The following is a 25,609-nucleotide window of genomic DNA, read 5'->3' on the forward strand; positions in this document are numbered from 1 at the left end:
GTATAATATATACAACTGCTACAAACCACAAAAATTAAAAATTTAGTGAGTTTTTAAAAATACTAATACCTGGGTTCCACTCCAAATCAAATAAGAAGCTCTGGGGTGGGCCCAAGCATCTGTATTTTTTAATGTCCCACCCTAGAAATTCTGATTGAATTGTCCAGAGTGCAGCCTGGGCCGTGGGCTTTTTCAGTATTCTTCAGGAGATTCTAACGTGCAGCCAGAGTGAGACTTGCTGAGGAATGCCTTCTCTGACCACCCGTAAGGAACCACTGCTTCCTTCTCACCTCCTAACACAATGGGTCTCTGCTGTGGCTGCATATGGGAACCATCTAAAGAACACTGACAAAGCCCAATGCCCAGGCTGTACCCCAGACCATTCAATCAGAACTTCTGGGCTCAGACCAGGAATCAGTAATTGTTACAGTTCCCAGAGTGAATGCAATGCATAGCCAAGGCTGCAAGCACTGCCCTAAATCCCGCAGTACTTGATGGAAAATGCCTGCCTTCTTGAAGAGGGTCAACCTGCATTGACTGAAACTGCATCTGTTTAAAACACATTTACATCCCATGTTCTACCTCTCAGTATACATATTTGTGAACCAGCCTAATAGTTTACCTGTATCCACAAGACTTGGAAACTCTATATCCCTTTATAATACCCTACACATCACAGGTACTCAATGAAGAATGAACAGATGAACAAATAAATGGAAGGACATACATTCACTTTGTCAGGAATTAGCTAATCACATGGGTGTCACAACTAATGTGATAGTTTCAAAGACAAGGCAGAGATTTTGCAGTTTAAAAATGATTACAGGCCGGGCGCGGTGGCTCAAGCCTGTAATCCCAGCACTTTGGGAGGCCGAGACGGGCGGATCACGAGGTCAGGAGATCGAGACCATCCTGGCTAACACGGTGAAACCCCGGCTCTACTAAAAAACACAAAAAACTAGCCGGGCGAGGTGGCGGGCGCCTGTAGTCCCAGCTACTCGGGAGGCTGAGGCAGGAGAATAGCATAAACCCGGGAGGCGGAGCTTGCAGTGAGCTGAGATCCAGCCACTGCACTCCAGCCTGGGCGACTGAGTGAGACTCCGTCTCAAAAAAAAAAAAAACCATTACAAAATAATAGGTTACTGATCAGGTAGAGGTCCTGACTTCGAAAGCCAGAGGTAGAAACAAAAATAGGATGTTTTACAAAGATATAAATGTTTAATTCCAAGGTAAGGCCACAGCTCACAGCTGTCAGTTTTTTGTGTTTTAATACATTTAAGAGGGAAAATGTGGTACCAAAAATTCAGTATAGTTCCAACAGCTTAATTACATAGACATAACTTTGAAAAGTAATGCATTGTCCTTGTAGACAATGAAGGATATAAGTAGAGAAAGCTGAGTTCTTGAGAATTTGTTTGTCAACAAAGGGCCATTGCTTGTCACTTTCAAATACTATTTATTCTCCAGAGCTGTTTTTTTAGCCCTAGACTGTCACCACAAATTCAATAATCTTAATGTAATCTTTGTTTTAATATAGTGCTCAGAGAGTTCCACATCTGATTCAAAAATAGCTTGAGGCATGACTAAGGTTGTTAATTTCTTTTAAAGCTACATTTATGAGAGCGGGACCAGGGAAAACATGCACGTGCTTGGCGCGTTACTGCGTGTCAAGGCCCATGGCCTGCTCCATGGCTCGAGTGTCCTCTGCGGGCGGTTTGGGCAGATCCAACATGGTGGAAGAAGCATCCCTGGGATTCCCAGTAACCAACATCCAGTGGTTCCTTGGTTTTTCAACTCTGTGTGAATCCAGGTATGTGTGAGCTACAACCTCAGCCTCCTTTCCAAAATAGGTGCTGTAGTAAGAGAGAATCAACTGTGGTTTGAAACTGAATAACAACTCTCAATAAGCTGTTATTAATAATTTAATCTCAAAAGTACCTTAAGAAGTGGATTGCTGGATAAAGCGCTAGGGAAGCTCTAAAATGGGATATGTTTGCAGAGAGGTTGCACCCTATTTGGGCAAGGATTAGGCCAGTAGGATCCCATTAGAACTAAAATCTTCTTGTAGGGGAAGAACTTGTATAAAAGAAGGGGCTCTGATATAATTTTTCACACCATCAAAGTTCTATGTGGCGGTATTTCATCAGCAAAGGACATTTTTTGTATGTGCAGCCATATACTGTCAATTGAGCTTCTTTGCTTATATTCATGGCCCCCAGCCCCAATCACAGCATTTTGTTGTACCCTGAAATACAATACCTTAAGAAAAGATGCCGGTGGGCTGCGAGTCCCCGATTTGTGTGACAGTGATTGATGAGAATTTTAGCATTTGCCTTAACAAATAAAGAAAATGTGTTATTAGCATTCTAAATTTTTTTTTTTTTTTTGCTTTTGCTTTTAGGGAAGCAAAAAATTTGCTTCCCTAAAAGCAAAAATTTGAAATTACACTATACATTATTCAATTATATAAATTATATATATTCACAGGAAAAAATTACATATATTCACAGTCATGTGCTACTTTATGACATTTCAGTTAGCAAAGGACCACCTATGCGACCACATGTACGATCATAAGACCTTATTTTTACTGTACCTTTTCTGTGTTTAGATGCACAAATACTTACCATTGTGTTACAGTTACCTACAGTATTCAGTATAGTAACATGGGGTACAGATTTGTAGCCTAGGAACACAAAGCTATCCCATGTAGCTTTGGTGTACAGTAGGCTATGCCATCTAGGTTTCCGTAAGTATATTTATGATGTGTAAATCAAAGAAAATTATTGAGGCGAGTCTCAATTATTTTAAGAGGTTTATTTGCCAAGGTCAAGGACAAGCCCACCAAAAAGAACACAGAACAACAGGAAAAATTGGTGGTCCATGCTTTTTCCCAAAGAGGATCTGGGGACCTCAATATTTAAAATGAAAAGAGCGGGTACTGGGGGGAAGAGGAAGAAAGGAAAAAACAACAACAGCAACAAAAAGAAGGGTAAATAAAAGAGGCAAGCAGTTGCGTTCTTTTGAGTTTTTGGTCAGTGTTCTCCAAATACACATTTTACATGTGAGAGGGGGGTAGAGAAATAGTTACTTATGTATTCCTCTTGGGCTCAGTGAATCTGCATTTTTATATAAGATGAAATAAACATGGGGCAGAGGGAGCATTCACACATGCCTTTGTCTCAGGTGAGCAGAAGGATGCCTTTTAATTCTGTCCTTTGTCCCATACTGTGAAGAGAAGCTATTGCTTTACATTGTCAGGGTAACATTCCACATAACTGTTTTAAGGTAAAGATCTGGGGGCCGATGAGGAATTTCCTAGTTGGCAAATTGTGAGGGATGTACGTAGCTTTAAAATATATGTATATATGTATATATATTATATATATGTATATATATATATTGTGTGTGTGTGTATATATATTTAGCTATCCTATTTAAGAGCAAAATGGGAGGCAGGTTTGTGTGACCCCATTCCCAGTTTGACTTTGGCTTTGACGTAGTGAGTTTAGGTCCCAAGATTGATTTTCCCTTCACAATGTCCACACAATGACAAAATCACTGTCAGGGTGACCACGATTGCCTAATGATGCATTTCTCAGAACTTATTCCCATCGTTGAGTGACACATGACTGTACATATATTTATACAGACACAGAAAAATGTAGATGCCAAACCATAATGGATGGATGAAATACATTATTGTAGGTATCTGTATGATGAAATCATCACTCAAAGTTATACTGGAGAAGATCTTTGCCACACAAGATATGGTCAATGGTGTTATTCAATGGAAAAAAAGAAGTATCTTCATGATGTCCTATCTTGTAAAAAGAAATGATAAGCAATGGCTTTCTCTGGAAGTGGAACTACTGGTAATTTTCATATTATTTTTGTGCTTTCCTGACTTTTCATAAGTGAACATATGTTTATAATCAGGAAAAATATATATTATTTCAAAATCCTGACTCATGTAAGCTAAAAGCTGTGTAAGAAAGAAAAAGCAGCCCTGCCATCCAGGAGCTGGCCTGGCACTCACAAGTAGGCCTTAGTGTTCTCCTGGGAACAGAATCAACTTCACAGAATGTCCACATCAGACAAGGCCACTCTGTGATCATGAGGGGTCAAAACAAAAACAAGAGCACTCTATAATCATATCTGAACACACATAAAACACAAACATTGGCTAAGCCACTAAATACCAAATACCGGCCTCTGCCAGCTAATATAAGCGACTGACTGCTGCTTCTATACTAATGACAGCTTTGTCCTCACTCTAGTCTGGCCCTCCCTAGAGATAAGATTTATTGAGATAAATAATCATAGAATTACCCCGACTTCCTTACAGCATCCAGTCCAGAGCAAAGCCTTACTTCTTGGGATTCTCTCTAACACCATCCAACCAAAGCCCAAATTCTATAAGCATCCTAGCACCCTCTTACATGCTTCCCCAGGGTGTGTGTTCTCCCTCACTGCAATAAGTAATCTACCTAACCTGTTAAAACACAGTTGTTCCTGGCAGTCTTTCTAGCCAGAGGTCCTTGACATGTGCAAAGTAGCTCAGACAGGTTTGGGTTTCCCATTTGCAGATGTGTAAGCATATCTCAGTGAGGCTTGGGGAGACTTTCCTCAAGTCATAAGGTGAATCAATAATGGAGAAAAGAACTCCTGGTGCCTGGAGCACTGACTGCTCCCTTAACCTCTAAAAAAACCTGGCAGCAATAACAATATAACAACAGTCATGACAACAAGAAACACTTGTGGGTGCCTTCTATGAGCCAGGCACTTTTCGAATTAACACTCTAAATGTACTAACCATTTAGTCTTCACAAAACCTCACAAGGTAGGTACTATTAACACCACAAATTTAGATAGGGAAACTGAAGCACTGACAGTTTAAATTGTGGAACCAGAAGGTAATTCTCAGAAGAGCAAAGCTTAGCAAAGGACAGCTAAAGAGAAAAATTTGTAAAGCCTGTTTCATTGTAGATAATATATATGTCCTCCATGCTTGGAGAAAGAACCTTGTGAAGTCAGGGTCCACCTGGCAGAGGTGAGGGACAGGCATGCTGCGTCAGGTGGACTCAGTGGCCTGCAACCGCGGCCACTTCCTGGTCAGTAGCAAGCAAACCCTGGCCATGCTTGCTACTAATTCCATACTCAACGCAGTGGCTGCCAACACATCTTCATTCTGTTTGCCGGATGCCTCATGAGCAGGAAAGCCTCTGGCCCTTGAAATACGGAGGCCTACTCTGTGCCCACAAGACCCCCTGACCTTCTCATCAGGACCATGCTTCAGGTTCCAGCCCCATGGGTCCCAGCATCCAGAGAAAACGTCGCACAGTGACAATGAGAATGATGCTGTCCTGCAGGACCACTGAATTGACTGTGTGGCTACCCTGCTGTCTCCTTGGCTTCTCTAAACTCTTTTTTTTTTTTTTTTTTTTTGAGACAAAGTCTCACTGTTGATCAGAGTGGAGTCCAGTGGCACAATCAGGGCTCACAGCACCCTCAACCTCCCAGGTTCAGGTAATCCTCCCACCTCAGCCTCTCAAGTAGCTGGGACTACAGGCGCTCACCACTATACCTGGCTAATATTTATTTATTTATTCATTTATTCATTTATTTTAAGACAGAGTCTCACTCTGTCACCCAGGCTACAGTACAATGGTGCAATCTTGTCTCACTGCAACCTCCGCCTCCTGGGTTCAATAGATTCTCATGCCTCAGCCACCTGAGTAGCTTTGATTACAGGTGTGTGCCACCACACCTGACTGATTTTTGTATTTTTTGTAGAGACAGGGGTTTCGCCATGTTGCCCAGGCTGGTCTTGAACTCCCGGCCTCAAGAGATCCGCCTGCCTTAGCCTCCCAAAGTGCTGGGATTGCAGGCGTGATCCACCACACCTGGCCTCAAACTCCTTAAAAATTAGGACTTAGCAGAGGCCTTAGTGAACACAGTGCAAAGGAAGCAGTGTCACAACCCTTCCGGTGGCACATCAGTGCTTCTTAACCTGATATCAGGGCAGGGCCTGAGCTTTTTAGCTCCTGAGGTGATTCTCATGTGCAGCCAGAGCTGAGAAACTCTAACGCAGGATGCTGCCATGGGGTAAATTAGTGCCTTCCAAACTTGTGTAATAAATGGAAAAGGGAGAGAAAGTCATAAGGCATTTGATCTGTAAGTCTGTGTGTTATGCATGGAAAATAAAAAAGAAAGAAAAGAGAGAGAAAGTCATAAGGCATTTGAGGTATTTGAGCTATAAGTCTGTTTATAGACAGGAATAAATTGCATTCATTTCATAGCATAGGCACCCATGTCTTCCCGATGCTACACTCACCAGGACGGGGAAGCCTTCATATTCCAGGCGTAACTGGGGGTCAGGGAAGGCAGCCTGCCAGCAGTTCATATGGGAGACCTCATTTGTTAGGTACACTTCCTGGAGCCAAGACCTCTTAGACGATTTCAGGAGGGTCCTGTGGTCACTTGATAAATACAACTGAAAATGACAGCAAGCAGATGCACTACGTCAGAGCTCTGTGAAAAGCTGGGGAATAAAGAAGCAATTGACTGGCTGGATGGCAAGCACATTCAAAGCAATTCTCAAAAACTGTGTTCTTACTGATTGTATGAGAAAGCACAATTTTCCTCTACCTTAGGTATGCCATCTGGCATGCTGAGACCAAGACACATACATACACACACTCACATCTCCAACTACTTTTCCTTCCTCTGAATACCAAACTCAATCTTCCTCTCTCCTTCCTACTCCCTGTCCCCTGTTCCCCTTCAGGATATAGGAACTGGATCAATGGGGTTTTTTGTTTTGTTTTGTTTCATGTTTGTTTTGAGACAGGGTCTCATTCTGTTGCCCAGGCAGGAGCGCAGTGGCAATCATGGTTCAATGCAGCCTCCAACTCCTGGGCTCAAGCAATCCTCCCACCTCAGCCTCCCGAGTAGCTGGGACTGCAGGTGCACATCACCATGCCAAGCTAATTTTTTTTTATTTTTTGTAGAGATAGGATCCCACTGTTTCCCAAGCTGGTCTTGAACTCCTGGTCTCAAGCAATCCTCCTACCTTGGCCTCCCAAAGTGCTCGGTTTATAGGTGTGAACGACCATGTCCAGCCATGGACTAATATTTTATTTAATATAAATGATGTTGCATTAAACTCATCACATGAAATGAATTATTCTTCAAATCAATATCCTCACAGCTGATATTGATTTGTGAGCCTCCAAGGTGACCCACACCCCTCTGGAATCGATGTCCATGCTGAAAATTTATGTTGGCTATCTGGCTGCCTGTAACCTTGCCAAGAAACTACCCTCATCCTGCTGAAAAGTCCAAAATGTTAGTTCTTTGCTAGTTCTTCACTGGTTAAGCCCCACTCTGAATGTGGCAGTAGTTTCTGCATATTTTGACGGGTTTCCAATAAGCACCTTTCCCATGCAAGGCTGTGCTGTGAGGCACTGTGGGCAAGGCAGAGGTGAGTTACTATCCTCATGAGGTTCTCCATCTAGCAGAAGAGGTGATTGAGCACAGAAATGGGAAGCACCTGCATGCACCTTTCTGGTAAGGGAGGTCCAGCAGATTTGCAATGAGCTGGGGGAGGCAGAGGTAGGAGTATAGTACTTTCCTGGGGGATCAAAAGAGGCTCTGAGGAGGAAGCTGGAAAGCCAGAGGGGGTGAGCACAGAGAGGGTGAGGATGTATTATAGAGGGCCTCAGATGCCACAGCAAACAGCCAGAATTTCATTCAAAGGGCAATGGGGAGCCACTGCTGACTCCAGTGAGGATGGGCAGTGACCACACCTGTGCTTGTAAAAGATCAACCTGAAAAATGAAAAATAATAATAATAAATTTTAAAAATTTAAATTTAAATTTAAAAAAAAAAGGTCACCCTGGCAGCACCCTGTCTAGTATGGTCTGAAGTCAGGATAGACTAAAAGGGCAAAACAGTGGGACCTGGGCTGCTGAGGGGCTGCACTGGGCATTAAGAAACAGGCCAAAGTGCAGTATGAAGGGAGAACAGTGCCTAGGAATGGAGGAAGAGACCTGGTAATCAGCTGGACGTGGGTGGGGAAGGGAGATGAGCCTAAAGTAGATTCGCCATTGGCCCTGGATGATGGTGCCTTTCAGAGCAACAAGAAAACCAGAACTTAAAAAGGCAAATAAGGTCAGGCACAGTGGCTCATGCCTGTAATCTCAGCATTTTGGGAGGCTGAGGCAGGAGGATCACTTGAGGTAAGGAGTTCAAGACAGTCTGGCCAACATGGTGAAACGCTGTCTCTACTAAAAATAGAAAACTTAGCCAGGTGTGGTGCGCGCCTATAATCCCAGCTACGCAGGAAGCTGAGGCATAAGAATTGCTTGAACCCTGGAGGCAAATGCTGCAGTGAGCCGAGATTGCACCACTGCACTCCAGCCTGGGTGACAGAGTGAGACTCCGACTTAAAAAAAAAAAAAAAAAAAAAAGGCAAATAATATCTGTCTCAAATCACAAACTCCTTTGTTCACCTAAAGTAACACAATAATAAAATCAGGAACTAACCCAGAAGGGCCACTCTTTCACCAACGCTTCTATGAATGCCCAGAAGGGCTTGCTAATTCAAAGACAAGAAACCAAAATTTGAGGTATAAGAATTGGAGAAGAGAGAAAATTGTCATCATCTGAAAATTAAATAACTGTCTGCCTAGAAAACATAAAAGAATCAACTGAAAAAACTATAGAATTAATACGAGTAAGTTATTTCATCAAAGGTGAATATAAAAATCAATAGCCTTCTTATATTTTTATGAGAAATTATCCTTTATTCTATCAAATGTTCTATCCTTACTCTATCAAAAGGACCTCTCTACAATAGCATCTGAAAATACAAGGTACCAAGGAGAACCCCTTAACAAAATCGTTGTCAAATCCATGTAAAGGAAAACACAAAATCTTACTTGGGTGATAGAAAATTTTGCTGAGAGAATAAATGGAGAGATATCCCAGAAGAATAAATATGGCAAAGTTACTATGTGAATTTACAAAGTTACTATGTTAACATGTGAATTTACTTCATTTTACAATGCCAATCAAAATATAATACCAAGTAATCTTTTCCCCACAGAGGCAGAGGGACTTGGAAAAAATAACCATTACATTTAACTGAGAAACTAATTCCTAACATAATTCAGACAAAGAAGTGTAATGAGAGGCAACTAGCCCTATGAGCCGTCAAGGTCACAGGGCTATGAGCCCTATCATAAAGCTCTAATAATTAAGACACTATAGTCCTAGAATAAAAATAGACAAGTGTGCTGGGTGCAGTGGCTCACGCCTGTAATCCCAGCACTTCGGGAGGTGGAGGCAGGAGGATCACTTGAACTCAGGAGTTCAAGACCATGGCCAATAATATCTGTTATTGCAGAGATGGTGAAACTCCATCTCTAAAATAAATAAATAAATAAATCATGTATTTTGAAAACTTAGCCAGGTATAATGGTGTGCACCTGTGGTCCCAGCTACTCGGGAGGCTGAGGCAGGAGAATTGCTTGAGCCTGGGAGGTGGAAGCTGCAGTGAACCATGTTCGTGACACTGCACTCCAGCCTAAGTGAGAGAGTGAGACTCTGTCTCAAAAAAAAAAAAAAAAAGAAATAGATAACTAGAGTTTAATGGATCCAAATAGAAAGCTCAGAAGGAGAGGGTAGTATATACAGTAATTTAATATATGCTAAGGGAAATGTCATGCATCTGTAGAGAAAGGAATAATCATTCAAGAGATAATAGATATAACTGATCAGTCATCTGGGACAAAATGAGATATTCACATAAAACCCTTTATCAAAATAAATCCCGTTGATTAAATAATAAATGTAAGCAAAAGTCAAATTGCAAACATCTAGAAGCTAATTCAAGTTTTTCTTTTTATCAGATCTCTAAAGCAGTCTTTAAAACTTAAAAGCAATGGAAGGAATTACAAAGAAAAACACTGATACATTTTACTCAAAAATATAATATTAGAACAACTATAACTTAAAAGCAAGCAGCAAATGGAAATCTTAGCAACACATATGACAAAATTTAGTAATCAATGGTATATAAACCCAAATCAACACAAAGGCAAAAAATGAATGATTTGCAGGAGAGAAGAGAGGGAGGGAGGAAGAAAAAAGAAGCAAGAGAGAAAGGAGGAGATAATGGAAAGAGAACAAACTTAAAATATAGGAGAAATTACAAGTAGTACAACATTTACATATCATTTTTCCTTTTCATTTTGTTTGCTTGTCAAATTAGCAAAGTTTTAAATTATGATATTTAATACAATCAGTGAAGCAGTAGATGATCATTCTTATTGTTGCTGAGAGTGCAAATTGGTACAGCCCATTACAAAAAGAACTCTTTATATGTATCAATACTTTTAAATGTGTTCATATTCTTTGACTCAGTAATTCTTTGCCCAAAAATCTATCCTAAACGTAGAATTCCTAACTTGAAGTTTGAGAGGGGAAGTTTTAAGCCTTTATACACAAATGCACACTGGAATTTTACATATAAGAGAGAAATATTGGACCAAACCCAACTGCCCAAAAGTAGAAGAAAGGCTAGATAAATTATGATACTGCCACACAATTATATATTACGCTCTCATTAAATGCTTTTGTCATTCTAAAAAGCTTTAAAAATGTTATTTTAGAAAGAATAACCTATCTGTATATTTATCTAAGTTTTTAAAAATACATAGGAAAGTAAAAATAAGCCAAAATGTTAATGGTGCTAATCTCTGGTTAAGAAATAGTAATTTACTCCCTTTTTTCAATAAGTCAATACTTATCAGGCTGCAACTTACCATCTGTGGGGTGTCAAAGTTTAGTTGGTAGCATTGCTGCTGCTGCTGCTCCTTCTTCTTCTTCTTCTTCTTCTTCTTCTTCTTCTTCTCTTCTTCTTCTTCTTCTTCTTCTTCTTCTTCTTGACACAGGGTCTCCTCCTCCACCTCCTCCTCCTCCTTCTTCTTCTTCTTCTTCCTCTTCTTCCTGTTCCCCTTCCTCCTCTTCCTCTTCCTCTTTCTTCTTCTTCCTCCTCCTCTTCTTCCTCCTCTTCCTCCTCCTCTTCCTCCTTATCTTCCTCCTCCTCCTCCTCTCCTTCTTCTTCTTCTTGTTTTGACACAGGGTCTCTTTTAGTCATCCAGGCTGGAGTACAGTGGTGCAAACTCTACAGTTTCTACCTTCTGGCTTAAGCAATCCTCCCACCTCAGCCTCATGAGTATCTGGGACTACAGGAGCTCACCACCATACCTGGCCAATGTTTTTAAAATTTTTTGTTGAGAGGAGTTCTCACTATGTTGCCAAGGCTGGTCTACAATTCCTGGCCTCAAGTGATCCTCTTGCCTTGGTCTCCCAAAGTGCTGAGATTACAAGCATGAGCCACTGCACCCAGCAGGCAGCATTGTGTTTTCTTAGTGGTATCAAAAATAATAATATTAATAATGCTACATCATATAGTAAATGAATTTTTAATTCAATAAAAAATGTGATATAGTACTAGCTCTGCTACTTGCTAACTGAGTGACTTGAGTCAGAAATCACTTAACCTCTTAGTGCCTCAGTTTTTCCATCAGCAAATTAAAGGTAAAATAGTCCCTACCTCAAAGGCATGTTTGGAGGATTAGGAGAGTTAAAATATGTGAAGCATGTACAACACTGCCTGGCATGTAGTAAGGTAGACTAATACTCACCATCTTATAGATGAGAAACAGGCTCAAAAGGCATTAAATAACTTACCCCAATTCCCATCCCATAGGTACGCATCTGAAGTTCAAACCCAAATCTATCTGGTTCTATTAAACTTCCTAATCCCCAAGGCTCCCTGATTTATGCAAATTTAAGCAAATCAAATTGTCCTTATTCCCATACTAGGCAAAAGTCTGATCATCAAAAGTTCAAATAAAAAAGTTGGCAGATAATATACCTTGCTAGCATTGGCAACATTTGACAGGTATCAGATGGCTATTAATGAATTCAATCATTTAATTTACAGGTGGAAGTGATATAAACTTTTGCTTTTTGCCAGCTGCATTGTGAAATGGTTTTCCCCCCTTACATGTTAGCTTTTAATGGTGTAGTTTTTGTAATTTGGGAAGTTAAAAGGAAAGACTGGCTTGGCCGGAAACTGCCTGTGAAAAGCTGCAAGCTGAAACCATAGTGAAGTCAGGGATGGAGCCCATGTCTCTAGAGTTCTCTGTCCACTTCAGTAGATAGTTATGATCCCATTTTGGGGCAACAGAAAGGACTGATCCAAAGTAGATATGCAAAGTGAGAACTCACCATTTTGTTGTCAAATCCTCCTGTTATCCCCAGGCAAAAGTCCTGCCCATATCTAAGGACTTGACCAGTGGCATCTCTGTGTACACTGTCCATGGACAATAAGTACAATGTAAATGTAAACTCTCTGTATTAGAATCATTCTATGACTCTATGTTTATGCATGCAATTTTGTTTATAATCAGTTTTTTTGATAATTTATATTCACATACTGTAACTGAATTAAATAATTAAATAAATGGTGTTTTCTTTTGGTCTTAAAAACCAGCTAGCACCCTACTCCCTACCCTGCACCATAGCTAGAACACAAAGCATTCCCACTTTGTGAGCCTCTGGTTAGAGAAAACTAAGCACGTCTTGCTAATGTATACTAAGGAATTCTGGTCAAGTGCTTTGACATCTTCAGAGAGAACCAATGTAACACACTTGTAGACACTTAATAGAGTTTCCTCTTAATCCTTCAGGAAACAGAGGTTGTGATCCATTTTTAGTTGTCTTAACATATGTATTCAAAAGAAATCTAAATTAGAACTTGAAGAACTGTCTATACATTCTTTTTTTCCCCCAGGCTGGTGTTTGGTGGTGCAATCTTGGCTCACTGCAACCTCTACCTCCCAGGTTCAAGTGATTCTCATGCTTCACTGACACAAGTAGCTGGAATTACAGGAGCCTGCCACCATGCCCAGCTCATTTTTGTATTTTTTGTAGAGATGGGGTTTCGACATGTTGGCCAGGCTGGTCTCGAACTCTTGACCTCAAGTGATCTGCCCACCTTGACTTCCCAAAGTGTTGGGATTATAGGCAGGAGCCACTGCACCTGGTCCGGGTCTATATATTCTTGCAATGCTTACATTGCTGTTATATGAATTAGTAATAGTTTTTCATTGTGATCATATATCTATTTCTTCCCTAAGGATTTAATTGTTCATTTTCAAAATCTCTTCAAGTGCATTTTTAATGGACAGTTAACTTTAAAAGAGCAAATCCCATCTAGTGCCGCCTTGTATTAAACTATACATTTTTATTGTAAAAAATAACATAGCCATAACAAGAACAATGAAAACACTCAGATGAGCTAAAAGAGTTCCAAAACGTTATAGGGAAAAGCCACTTTGCTTCCAGGCAGAATATGAATTTAATTCCCTGGATCCAATACTCATTATTTAAGCATTTTGAATTGAACACAATTATCCTGCTGTCTAAGATAAAAAGGGATTGTAAAGTTCCCTTGACAATAACTCTCAAGGTAAGCAAAGCAAGATGAAAATCACGGAGAATGTTCACAAAACCTTTCCCTCCACTCAGCGGCTCCAATACCCAGGAATCTTTAAGCTGCAAGTGAAACATATTTATGATGAAAATGAACTGCAAATTAAAGTCTCTTTACCTCAAAATGATAAAAGTGTTTCTGCCAATTGGGGTCTTGGCTTGAACTGCGCTCAGGCCACAGGGTACCTCTAATTCATCTCTCAGATGGGACTGAATTTCATCTGGAGTCATACACAGGCTCAGGTCCCCACCCAGAAACACATCAGCTTCTGTGTCAGGATCATCAGGATTCACAAGCATCACCTTGTCACCGTAATGAATATAACCATCTTCAGTCATGGAAAGTTGCATCTACAATTTTAATAGTAGCTTATTACATAAACCATGCAATTCCTCAACAGTCACGGCCAAGGCAATTTTCTTCCTTCTCAGACTAGTACCCATTTCATTCAGGATTTCACTTGAACCCTTAGTTCCTTCTTCCTTTCCCTTTGCCTTTGCCAAGGCAAAGCTCCCGGTAATCCCAAATGAAGCCAAATGAAGCTGGTGAAAATCACATGGATTTCCTCATTATTCTAGAAATTCAACATTGAAAAAGTTGTCGATTACTAACTAAAGGGCATTTTACTTATGTATATGTTAACTCATTTATTTCTCATTTGTAAAATGTAGGTAAACATGATTTAGGGCAGACTTCCTTTATGTTTCTAAGATCTTAGAAGAATTTAAACATTGTAAAATTTGTTTTTAAAAACTGTTATTTTCCAAATGGTAACTCAGTTATGAAATTTTTTTCTTTACATATACTCACACAGAATTTGAAAACAATGTTTGAATTTAAAGTTACCGGTCTCAAAAGATTCTGTTTTAGTCTTCTACGTCTCTGTATGAGAAGTTTCCCCTTGTCTCTCTTCTCTAAGAAGTCTTTCATAAGCTCCTAGTTAAAGAGAAAATCAACAACAGTAGCCCTGAATAATACAGATGTTAGTATTAACAACTTCGAGGTCAGAAGCTCTTCCAAGTTGAAAACTCAAAATTTGAGTACAAAAAAAAGTAATGTGAGCATAATGGGAATGATGGAACATTTTTAGCATTACTTTAATATTTTTACTACATTATAGAATGTTTAGAAAAATGAGAAAGGCAAAACAAAGAAAAAGAAACATCACCAGTAATTACTCCAGCCAGATACCATCTTGAGTGACATTTGGAGGCTATGTCTCCCCTGCAGAAGTTTCCCTTAACTGTATGATGACTGACACTAGAAAGTCCACCCCTCCCCAACCTGACCCATACACGAATGGCTCAGAGCCTTGTTAAGACCACCTTGGGGGAATATAAGGCAGTGAGTACAATGTCAGTAAAAGGAACACTCAGGGTCATTTAAGAGGGCAAGTGTGGCAGGGTTGGAGTGGGGAGGGATATTATTTCTACCTAGAGCCTGTGTTCTCACCTGGCCCACAGCCTGAGGCTGTCAGACTCTAAGGAATACGGGGGACTTAGTGGGACTCTAGGCTAAGCGGGAGACACAGGCCAGGGGCTTAAGAGTCAAGGTGCCCGACTTTGGGAGGCCAAGGGACCCGCAGAAAGAAAAGTCAGGGTGATCGGAGTAGAGGTCAGTGAGACCTGGATTTGTTGGGCAGGTGAGATTCCTAGGGAGTTTAGAGATTGGGTGAGGGGGAGGGGCGGAGGGGCGAGGATTTTAGAGGTATTCACTGTATGCTGGGTGAGAGAGGAGGCTTGAGGCGCTCAAAGTAGGGGACTGAACTTAGAGGAGGGTCTGGGAGTTCCTGAGCTGCGGGTCCGCGCCCGGCCACACCCTGCGTACCTCCTCCAGGTAGACGTCCTCGTTCCAGTTGCCTATCCGGACTCCCGGACCATACAAGTACTGCGCCATCGCGCCTTGCTGTTCAGCAAGTGGGCCTCCCTCCGCCACCAGGTGTTAGCGTGGCCCGTCGCCATGACGACCCGGCCCGAGGCGATTGGTCAAGGTCCGGGACCCTACTGGCCAATAAGTGACAGCGCGCAGCCTCGCCCCGGGGCGGGAGAGGGGACGTCTGGGTCAGCTGCTGTCTGTGGCCCTCCAGCCCGCCCCACTTCCACCTCTTAGATTTCCTTAACTGCAGGGCAGAGGGAAAAGCCTGGCTGACAAAGTGCTTCGAGAGAGAAATTTAAAACTTTCTTTCTTTTTATTAGAATCTACCGAAAAGTGCTATCGAGTACTCCTTGCTTGTCGAGGCAGCAAAGAAGAGCTTTTAAATGGAAACACAGCTTGCTTGCAGCCTATTGTTTGTAATCAGCAGCAGCAGCAGCAGCAGCAATTTCGACCTAATGAAACAATACCTGTTCAATATAGACTTTTGGAAACCAAAATCGCATAGAAAGGAGGGAGAATTAAAAATTTCAGGGCCTTAAAAGTAAGAAATATACCACATTCGTATATTTCTGTTGATAGGTTTCTGAGGTTGTCCATATTTTTGCGGACTTGACAGCATTCTCCCTCCCTCCCTGGGTCTCAAAGTGAAAGCACGAGCCTGTGATTTGCATGAACTCTTAAGAAAACCAGACTCTGCTGTAGCCATCATTATTAAAACGAAATATTATTTTATGGGGAGGGGAGGGATACCAGTTACCGTGGGACTACCGGAGGCTTGATGCTGATTGAATGCATTCAGTAATTTACCTGTATTTAGTGTCCAGTAAGACATGACTGAAATGGAAGACAGGAGCCTTCGCTCCCTTCAGCAAACCCAGTCTAAAAAAAAAAAAGGATAATTCATGAAAACTAATTACTTCAGGAAGACTGTGAAAAGTGCAATTAAAGATGTGCTGATGGGCTGGCGTGGTGGTTCAAGCCTATAATATAGCACTTTGGGAAGCCGAGGCAGGAGAATCACTTGAGCCCAGGAGTTCTAGACCAGCCGGGGCAACATAGTGAGACCCTATCTCCAATAAATATATATATACTGATGAAGGGCCATGGAGTTGAAGGATCCTTTCTGCCTTGAGAAACTGTGAGAATGGGAATTGGATGGCCTTTGAGTGGTGGGAGAGGGGCTGTTTTGGAGCTGAACTGGGAAGGATTTGAACTGGCAGGCTGAAGTGTAGAATAAAAATAGGTGCATTCCCCATACTGGTGAATCCACCAGCTCTGTCAATACATCACCACATTCGAGGATACTTCTGAAGGACACATAGGACAAAGCAGTTAAATCAGATAGTATACCACTAACTGTATTTGATAAATTCAGAAATAGACTCAAAGAAGCTAGCTGTCTAAATTCAAACTGCTAAAAGTTGCTCGAAGAAAGGACTCAATCCAAACTTTCTGACTCCACAGTCATGTTTGTTTGTTTTTCCTTTTAAATATTTTCATATTCCCCATAAAATCAAGAATAAAACAAGGCAGCTCTAGTCTCTACATTTTTAACAAGGTTCTAATGATTGGGTCATTCAGTAAGTCCTTACAGTGATACAGCTTTGCTCCCACCTACTTCCTTAATGCTATTTTTGACAAGTATATTACATTTCTATACATAATAGACCCAACAATACAATTAATACATAGTGTTTTATACAATTGCTTTAAATCACTTGGGAGAAGAAATATCTTTATTGGTGCTCTTTGGTATTTTTCTGTGAATACAAATTACTGCTTGGTGTTGTTTTCAACCTGAATAACTTCCTTTGATATTTCTTATAAATCAGGTCTGCTAGCAATACATTCTCTTAGTTTTTGCTTACCTTAATTTTTGTAAGATGCTTTTTCTAGATACATGATTCTTGGTTGACAGTGTTTCTTTCTGTCTTTCAATATTTTAAATATGCCATCCTACTACCTCTGGAATCCATTATTTCTTTTTCTTCCAAGACAGAGTCTCACTCTATCAACCAGGCTGGAGTGCAGTGGCACGATCTCAGCTCACTGCAACCTCTGCCTCCCGAGTTCAAGTGATTCTCATGCCTCAGCCTCCCGAGTAGCTGGGACTACAGGCATGTGACACCATGCTCAGGTAATTTTTGTATTTTTAGTAGAGATGGAGTTTTACCAGGTTGGCCAGGCTGGTCTTGAACTCCTGACCTCAAGCGATCGGCCCTCCTCAGCCTTCCAAAGTGCTGGGTTTACAGGCATGAGGCACCATGTCCAACCATGACCTCCATTATTTCTGATGAGAAATCAGCTATTAATCTTATTTTGCTTCCCTTACACACACTCTTCTGCTTTCAATATTTTTTTTTGTCTTTGTCTTTTAACATTTTAACTAGATATATTTGGATATTGATCTCTTTTCTTTTATCCTGCTTGAGCTGCCTGAATATGTAAATTAATGCTCTTTTCATCAAATTTGGGGAATTTTCAGGCCTTATTATTTGGAATATTTTTTCTGATCCTTTGTCTCTCTGATGTCTTTATGAAACTCCCATCACGTGTATACTAATGCACTTACTGATACTCTACATTCCTCAGAGATGCTATTTGTTTTTCTTCATTTTTTTCTCTCTGTTCTTCAGATGGCATAATTTCTATTGATTTATCTTCAAGTTTGCAAATTTTTGTTTTTGCCAGCTCAAACTTACTGCTGTATTCCTCTAGTGAATTTTTTATTTTGGTTATGGTACTTTTCAACTACAGAATTTACACTTGGTTATATTTTGTAATTTCTCTCTATTGATATTTTATGCTTCATAATGAAACACTATCATCATATCTTCCTTTAATTAATTAATCATTTTTTAAGGAATTAAAAATTAATTCCTTAGTTTTTTAAAACATATTTATAATGGCTGCTTTGAAGTCTTTGTCTGCTAAGTCCAACATCTGGGCTCTGTCAAAGGCAGTTTATATGGGTCACATTTTTCTGTTTCTTTGCAGGTCTCATGATTTTTTTTGTTGAAAACTAGACATTTTAGATACAGGCATACATCATTTGATTGCAATTAACTTTACTGCACTTTGCAGATACTGATTTTTTTTTTTTTACAAATTGAAGATTTTTGGCAAGCCGTATCAAGCAAGTCTGTTGGAGCCATTTTTCCAACAGCATGTGCTCGCTTCATGTCTCTGTGTCACATTCTGGTAATGCTCAAGATCTTTCAAACATTTTATTATTATATCTATAATGGTGATCTGGGATCGGTGATCTTTGATGTTGCCATTGTAGTTGTTTGGGGTACCATGAACCGTGGCCATATAAGATAGCAAATCTCATAAATGTTATGTGTGCTGACTGCTCCACCTACCAGCCATGTCTCCATCTCTCTCCCTCTCCTCAGGCCTTCCCAGTCCCTGAGACACAACAATATATAAATTAGGACAATTAATAACCCTAAAATGGCCACTAAGTGTTCAAGTGAAAGGAAGAGCCAAATGTCTGTCTCCTTTTTTTTTTTTTTTCTTTTTGAGATGGAGTCTCACTCTGTCATCCAGGCTGGAGTGCAGTGGCACGATCTTGGCTCACTGCAACCTCTGCCTCCCAGGTTCAAGCGATTCTCCTGCCTCAGCCTCCCAAATAGCTGGGACTACAGGCACAGGCCACCACAATTGTAAAAATACAATTTTTTGTATTTTTAGTAGAGACGGGGTTTCACCCTGTTAGCCAGGATGGTCTCGCTCTCCTGACCTCATGATCCACCTGCCTCAGCCTCTCAAAGTGCTGGGATTACAGGCGTGAACCATGTCTGTCTCTTAAATTAAAAGCTTGATATGATTAAACTGAGTAAGGAAAATATGTCAAAAGCCAAGATAGGCTGAAAGCTGGGCTTCTTGCATAAAGCAGTTAGCTAAGTTGTGAATGCAAAGGAGAAGTTCTTGAAGGAAATTAAAAGTGCTACTGTGGTGGACACACAAATGATAAGAAAGTAAAACAGCCTATTGCTGATATAAAAAAGTTTTAGTGGTCTAGATAAAAGATCAGACCAGCCACCACACTCCCTTGAGCCAAAGCCTAATCCAGAACAAGGCTCTAATGCTTTTCAAGTCTGTAAAGACTGAGAGAAGTGAAGAAGCTACAGAAGAAAAGTTTGAAGCTAGCCAATGTTGGTTCAAGGAAAGAAGATTTAAGGAAAAAGCCATCTTCATAACATAAAACTGCAAAGTGAAGCAGCAAGTGCTGATGTAAAAGCTGAAGCAAGCTATCCAGAGGATTTGGCTAAGATCATTGATGAAGGTGGCTGCACTAAAAACAGATTTTCAATGTAGGCAAAAAAAGCCTTACATTAGAAGATGTCATCTAGGACTCTCATAGAGAAAAAAGTTAATGCCTGCCTTCAAAGCTTCAGAGAACAGAATGATTATCTTGTTAGTGGCTAATGCAGCCCATGCTCATTTACTATTCTGAAAATCCTAGGTGATATGGTTTTGCTGTATCCCCACCCAAATCTCATCTCAAATTGTAGCTCCCATAATTCCCACATGTTGTGGGAGGGACCCAGTGGCAGATATTTGAATCATGGGGGCGGTTTTCCCCATACTGTTCTCGTGGTAGTGAATAAGTCTCACAAGATCTGATGGTTTTTTTAAGAGGTTTCCCCTTTAATTTAACTCTTTTCTCTTTTGTCTGCCACCATGTGAGATGTGCCTTTCACCTTCCACCATGATTGTGAGGCCCCCCCAGCAGCCATGTGGAACTGTGAGTCCATTAACCTCTTTTTCTTTATAAATCATCCAGTCTCAGGTATGTCTTATCAGCAGCATGAAAACAGAATAATACACTAGGTCCCTTAAGAATTATGCTAAATCTGCTTTTCCTGTGCTCCATGACTGGAACAAGAAAGCCTGTATGACAGCACATCTGTTTGCAGCTTTGTTCACTGACTATTTTAAGTCCACTGTTGAGACCTACTGCTTAAAAAAAAAAAAAAAGGTTTATTTCAAATATTACTGTTTATTGACAATGCACCTAGTCACCCAAGAGCTCTGATGGAGAGGTACAAGGAGATTAATATTGTTTTCATGATTGCTAACATAATATCCATTCTTCAGCTCATGGATCAAGAAGTAATTTCAACTTTCAAGTATTATTATTTAAGAATTAGTTATTTATTTATTTATTTTTGAGACAGAGTCCCACTCTGTTGTCCAGGCTGGAGTGCAGTGGTATGATCTTGGCTCACTGCAACCTCTGCCTCCCAGGTTCAAGCCATTCTTCTGCCAAAGTGCTGGGATTATAGGTGTAAGCCATCATACCCAGCCAAGAAATACATTTTTAAGGCCATAGCTGCCAAAGATAGTGATTTCTCTGACAAATCTGGGTGAAGTAAATTGAAAACTTTCTGGAAAGGATTTGCCATTCTAGATGCCATTAAGAACATTTGTGATTCATGGGAGGAGGTAAAAATATCAACATTAATGACAGTCTGGAAGAAATTGATTTCAATCCTTATGGATGACTTTGAGGGGTTCAATATTTTAATGGAGGAGATAATTGCAGATGTCACGTACATAATAAGAAAACTAGAATTAAAAATGGAGCCTGAAGATGTGACAGAGTTGCTGCAGTCTTGAGAAGGAGTTGCTGCTTATGGATGAACAAGTAAAGTGGTTTCTGGAGGTGGAATCTACTACTGGTGAAGATACTATGAACATTGCTGAAATGGCAACAAAGGATTTAGACTATTACATAAACTTATTTGACAAGGCAGCAGCAGGATTTGAGAGGATTGACTCCAATTTCAGAAGAAGTTCTACTGCGGGTGAAATGCTATCAAACATCATCACATGCTACAGAGAAATTTTTCATGTATGAAAATTGTCAGAATTAAAACAGAGTCACTAATGGTAAGAGAATTCTTATAAATAGAGCTGGGAAAGGCCATAAACAGAAGGTTCTCACACTCCTATGCTTGATAACAAAAAGATTCTACAAAAACCACAGCCTTACACAGAAGTCATTACCACCTTATACAAGAAACACTTCTACAAGGTCATCTACCCAACAAGTGCCTCTACAACCTTGGATTGGTGTCACCTTGTTATTGATCTTTGTAACCAAGGAAAATTATTTTAAAACAACTACGTAGTTCTAATCTTTTCCTTTAAAAACCTTTATCTTTCTTTACTTCCCTGAATACACACATAGTTTACTATGGCATGCATAGTCCCATTGCAATGCTCTATCCCCAAGTAAGTGTCTTTTCTTTTAGAGAGCCTCTTTCTATTTGTTATTTAGGGTGATATATATGGTGTCAAAAGCGGGATCTGAAAAAGATCACGCTTGGGAAGAATCAGTGATTCTTGCAATCAGTGTGTCGTACTCACTTCAGTCCTTTGAGTTCTCTGCTTCCATTGCTCACCTTTTCTTCCCTGGTGAGTTTTCTCTCAGGTTGAGTCTCTCTTCCTATGGTAGAGGCTTTTTAAATATTATTTGGGATCTGGTTTAGATAAGGCCACCTTAATAATAATAATAATAAAAACCACATACATCATTATTGGGATGAAAAAAGACTTTTTGTCTTTTCTGATATGTCCTTTCTGGTATAAAGACAAATGTTTTTTTCCAGATTGAGTACTCTTGGTTTCCACAGGATTTACATTCTGTCTCTAAGGCATATCTTCTGGTGAATTTGCTTTTGGTCTAGCTTGCATACCCAGTTTAATATTTTGTGTGATCTGCACACCTAGGTTAAAATGTTTGTGAACATTCTTATCTGGATTTTTTTTTTTTTTTTGGCTTTTGTTTGACTTTCCCCCTTACTTGTTTCTGAAAATCTTCTGAAGTAAAAATAAACACTCTGGATGGTGGGTGTAGGACAACTAATTAAAAGCCACAGGGCAATCACCATCATCTAAAACACTGGTCTAAATTCCTGATGTTCTCTGACACAGTTTTTGGATTTTCCTCACTCTTGAGAGATTAATAAGAAACAGAATAGGATTCACAAACATTAAGGCATGCCAGGTTTTCTGGAACTCCAGCCAGCTACATATTATAGCCTGTTCTTGTGTACATTTTCAAACTGATAGGCGAATTCCATCAAGGAAAATTCAGAGTTCAAACGGTCTTTATTCAAAAAACTTGCAACTATAGAGTTAAAATGGAGAGTCTTACATGTTCTCTCTCTATTTTTTTCTACCTACTTTGAATTTGTTGACTTTTCCACTGGTGTTAAGATAAAACCACTTATGGCATTCAAGCAAAGATTTTTAAAAGTCTTTAAGAACTTTCAAATTAATGGTTTTGCAAATTTCAATAAGTTCCATGGTAACCAACAACCCTGATATATTTTAGAAACATAAAATAGGTTTGCCTAACAATTGTGTACAATGATAAAATACTTAACTGACAAATTAATAATCTAAAGTAAAAAAATAGATAAAGATTTCTAAAAACTAGGCTCTCAGATCAAACAGGTCAAAATCTTGAGCTCAGAGCAATAACATAAGGTATATCTGTCCAGCATAAAAATTTTACTTTTTGGCTACACCGAGGCCAAAAGGAAAAAGCTGAGAAAAAGAGAAAAGTAAACTGCTTAAATTCTTCCCTGTCCACGTTTGTTAATGAAGTAAACCAGATCAGCAAATAGATTTGTTACTTGTTCAAGGCTACCTGGAGATTTTATTTTTCTTATACAACTCAGCCAATCCTAGATAAAATGTAAATACCGAAATTTTAACCTTGAACTCACTTGAAACTAAAAAAAATAAGATGAAAGAAGTTTTTCAAAGTCAAACTGACATGGAAACTGTTTTACCCAAAATTTCGATCTTCAGCCTTCATTCGATTACCTATCAGGGCAAATAAAGTTTAGCAATGTGAACAAATCTCAATTTTGTTAGAAATATAATTTGGATCTAACTTTCTTTTATACACCAGTGAGTTGGCCAAGCACAGTGGCTCACACCTGTAATCCCAGCACTTTGGGAGGCCAAGCTGGGTGGATCACCTGAGGTCAGGAGTTTGAGACCAGCTTGCCAACATGGGGAAACCCCAGCTCTACCAAAAATACAAAACTTAGCTGGGCGTGGTGGTGCGCGTCTGTAATCCCAGTTACTCCAGAGGCTGAGGCAGGAGAATCACTTGAACCCAGGAGACGGAGGTTGCCGTGAGCTGAGATTGTGCCACTGCACTCCAGCCTGGGCAACAGAGCGAGACTCTATTTCAAAAATAATTAATTAATTAATAAAAAAACAAAACAAGAAAACAAACAACAAAACAGTGAGTTGTGATACTATCTCATGACTAAAATACTAAAATAAAAGCTATAAGATTTTTATTTGAGTGTGTATATGTTTAGATGTGTTATGGATATGTACATTTATCATGTTGTATTCTGTACTTACATAGTAAAATCTGATGTCGTTGGCCAGAAATCCTCTAAGAATAAATGAGTACTCATATAAAATATAATATGTTTATAGCCATTAACCCAGACACCTTTTAGTTCACATGACTAAAGTAAATCTTTAGTAAATAAACTGATGTTTAAGTTACTGATAAAATAAAAGTAAAAATGTCTTCAAAATTGTCAGTATGCATTTTTGCTTAAGTTTACTGGTCAGTTTTATATTGTCTCTGCTAGATATTTTAAGGAATCTGGGTTTGACACAATGGTTACAAAACTATAAATCCAGCCTAAAACAGAATTATGTTTGTGTAATTTTTTGACAAATAAGACTTTAATATTGTCCGTTTAATGAAAGCAGATGTATCTTCTGATACATTTTGCTGAATATTTACCAGCAAAATATCCACATATTTAACTTTAAGGTTTTTACTGAAATACCTAACACAGGCTATTAAAATGATTAATAGGGAAATAACTTGAAATGGTGGTGGGCTTTGTCTACTTTTCAGTTCTCACAAGTAGTCTAGGTAAACTTTTAAAAAAATCAAGTAAATGTAAATCAAATAAATGCTTATAAATGAACTTTTTATGGTTTTCTTCTTTTTTACTTTTCTTTTAAATAAACTTTTTCTGTAATTGGAAATCTTAAAGTTATGTTACGTTAAATTAAATAATGGATACTCTGGTATCTATGCCTGGGTCATTTCCAAACAAAAAAAAAATTTAACTGAAACACATTGCCGAACATAAATATAAGCTTGTTCTTGGCTTCTTAAGTTTTATAGAAAGACTAAAGTATATGGGTCTATTAATATACATTAAAAATTATGTTATGCACAATCAGAAATGATAAGGGGAATATTACCACTGACCCCACAGAAATACAAACAACCATCAGAGAATATTATAAACACCTCTATGCACATAAACTAGAAAATCTGGAAGAAATGGATAAATTCCTGGACACATACACCCTCCCAAGACTCAACCGGGAAGAAATTGAATCTCTGAATAGACCAATAATGAGTTCTGAAATTGAGGCAGTAATGAGCCTTTGAACCAAAAAAAGCCCAGGAGCAGATGGATTCACAGCTAACTTCTACCAGAGGTACAAAGAAGAGCTGGCACTATACTGAAACTATTCCAAAAAATTAAAAAGGAGGGACTCATCTCTAACTTATTCTATGAGACCAGCATCATCCTGATACCAAAACCTGGCAGAAATAAAACAAAAAAAGAAAACTTCATGCCAGTATCCTCGGTGAACATCAGTGCAAAAATCCTCAACAAAATACTGACAAACTGAATCCAGCAGCACATCAAAAGTCTTATCTACCATGATAAAGTAGGCTTCATCCCCAGGATGTAAGGTTGGTTCAACATATGTAAATCAATAAGTGTGATTCATCACATAAACAGAACTAACAACAAAAACCACATGATTATCTCAATAGATGCAGAAAAAGCTTTCAATAAAATTCAATATCCCTGATATTGAAGGAACATACCCCAAAATAGTAAGAGCCATATATGACAAACCCACAGCCAATATCACACTGAATGGGGAATACTGGAAGCATTCCCTTTGAAAACTGGCAAAAGACAAAGACGTCCTCTTTCACCACTGCTATTCAACATAGTATTGGAAGTTCTGGCCAGGGCAATCAGGCAAGAGAAAGAAATAAAAGACATTCAAATAGGAAAAAAGAAAGTCAAACTATCCCTGTTTGTAGATGACATGATCCTACATCT

The 25,609-nt window shown here is 39.4% G+C and overlaps 1 protein-coding gene across 5 annotated transcripts in view; it reads right to left on the reverse strand.

Moving 5' to 3' along the window:
• The window catches only part of CFAP161 (cilia and flagella associated protein 161), a 68,085-nt gene that overhangs the window by 18,200 nt on the left and 24,276 nt on the right, over positions 1–25,609 (reverse strand). The window contains exons 2-10 of one of the 5 annotated variants that reach the window (XM_033189209.1): positions 21,831–21,943; positions 16,257–16,328; positions 15,402–15,729; positions 14,421–14,510; positions 13,692–13,924; positions 12,308–12,392; positions 6,338–6,496; positions 2,260–2,333; positions 1,235–1,853 (exon numbers count right to left, since the gene is read on the reverse strand). In XM_033189209.1, coding sequence (XP_033045100.1) covers positions 1,658–1,853; positions 2,260–2,333; positions 6,338–6,496; positions 12,308–12,392; positions 13,692–13,924; positions 14,421–14,510; positions 15,402–15,470 — 906 coding nt within the window. In that variant the 5' untranslated portion in view covers positions 15,471–15,729; positions 16,257–16,328; positions 21,831–21,943 and the 3' untranslated portion in view covers positions 1,235–1,657. Of the gene's footprint in view, positions 1–1,232; positions 1,854–2,259; positions 2,334–6,337; positions 6,497–12,307; positions 12,393–13,691; positions 13,925–14,420; positions 14,511–15,401; positions 15,730–16,256; positions 16,329–21,830; positions 21,944–25,609 lie in introns of those variants that run through there. The other 4 variants (XM_033189208.1, XM_033189212.1, XM_033189210.1 and 1 more) reach the window with 4 other exon arrangements.

Source organism: Trachypithecus francoisi, unplaced genomic scaffold, assembly GCF_009764315.1.
Source record: "Trachypithecus francoisi isolate TF-2019V2 unplaced genomic scaffold, Tfra_2.0 Lachesis_group3, whole genome shotgun sequence".
In the NCBI taxonomy this organism is placed as follows: domain Eukaryota; kingdom Metazoa; phylum Chordata; class Mammalia; order Primates; family Cercopithecidae; genus Trachypithecus; species Trachypithecus francoisi.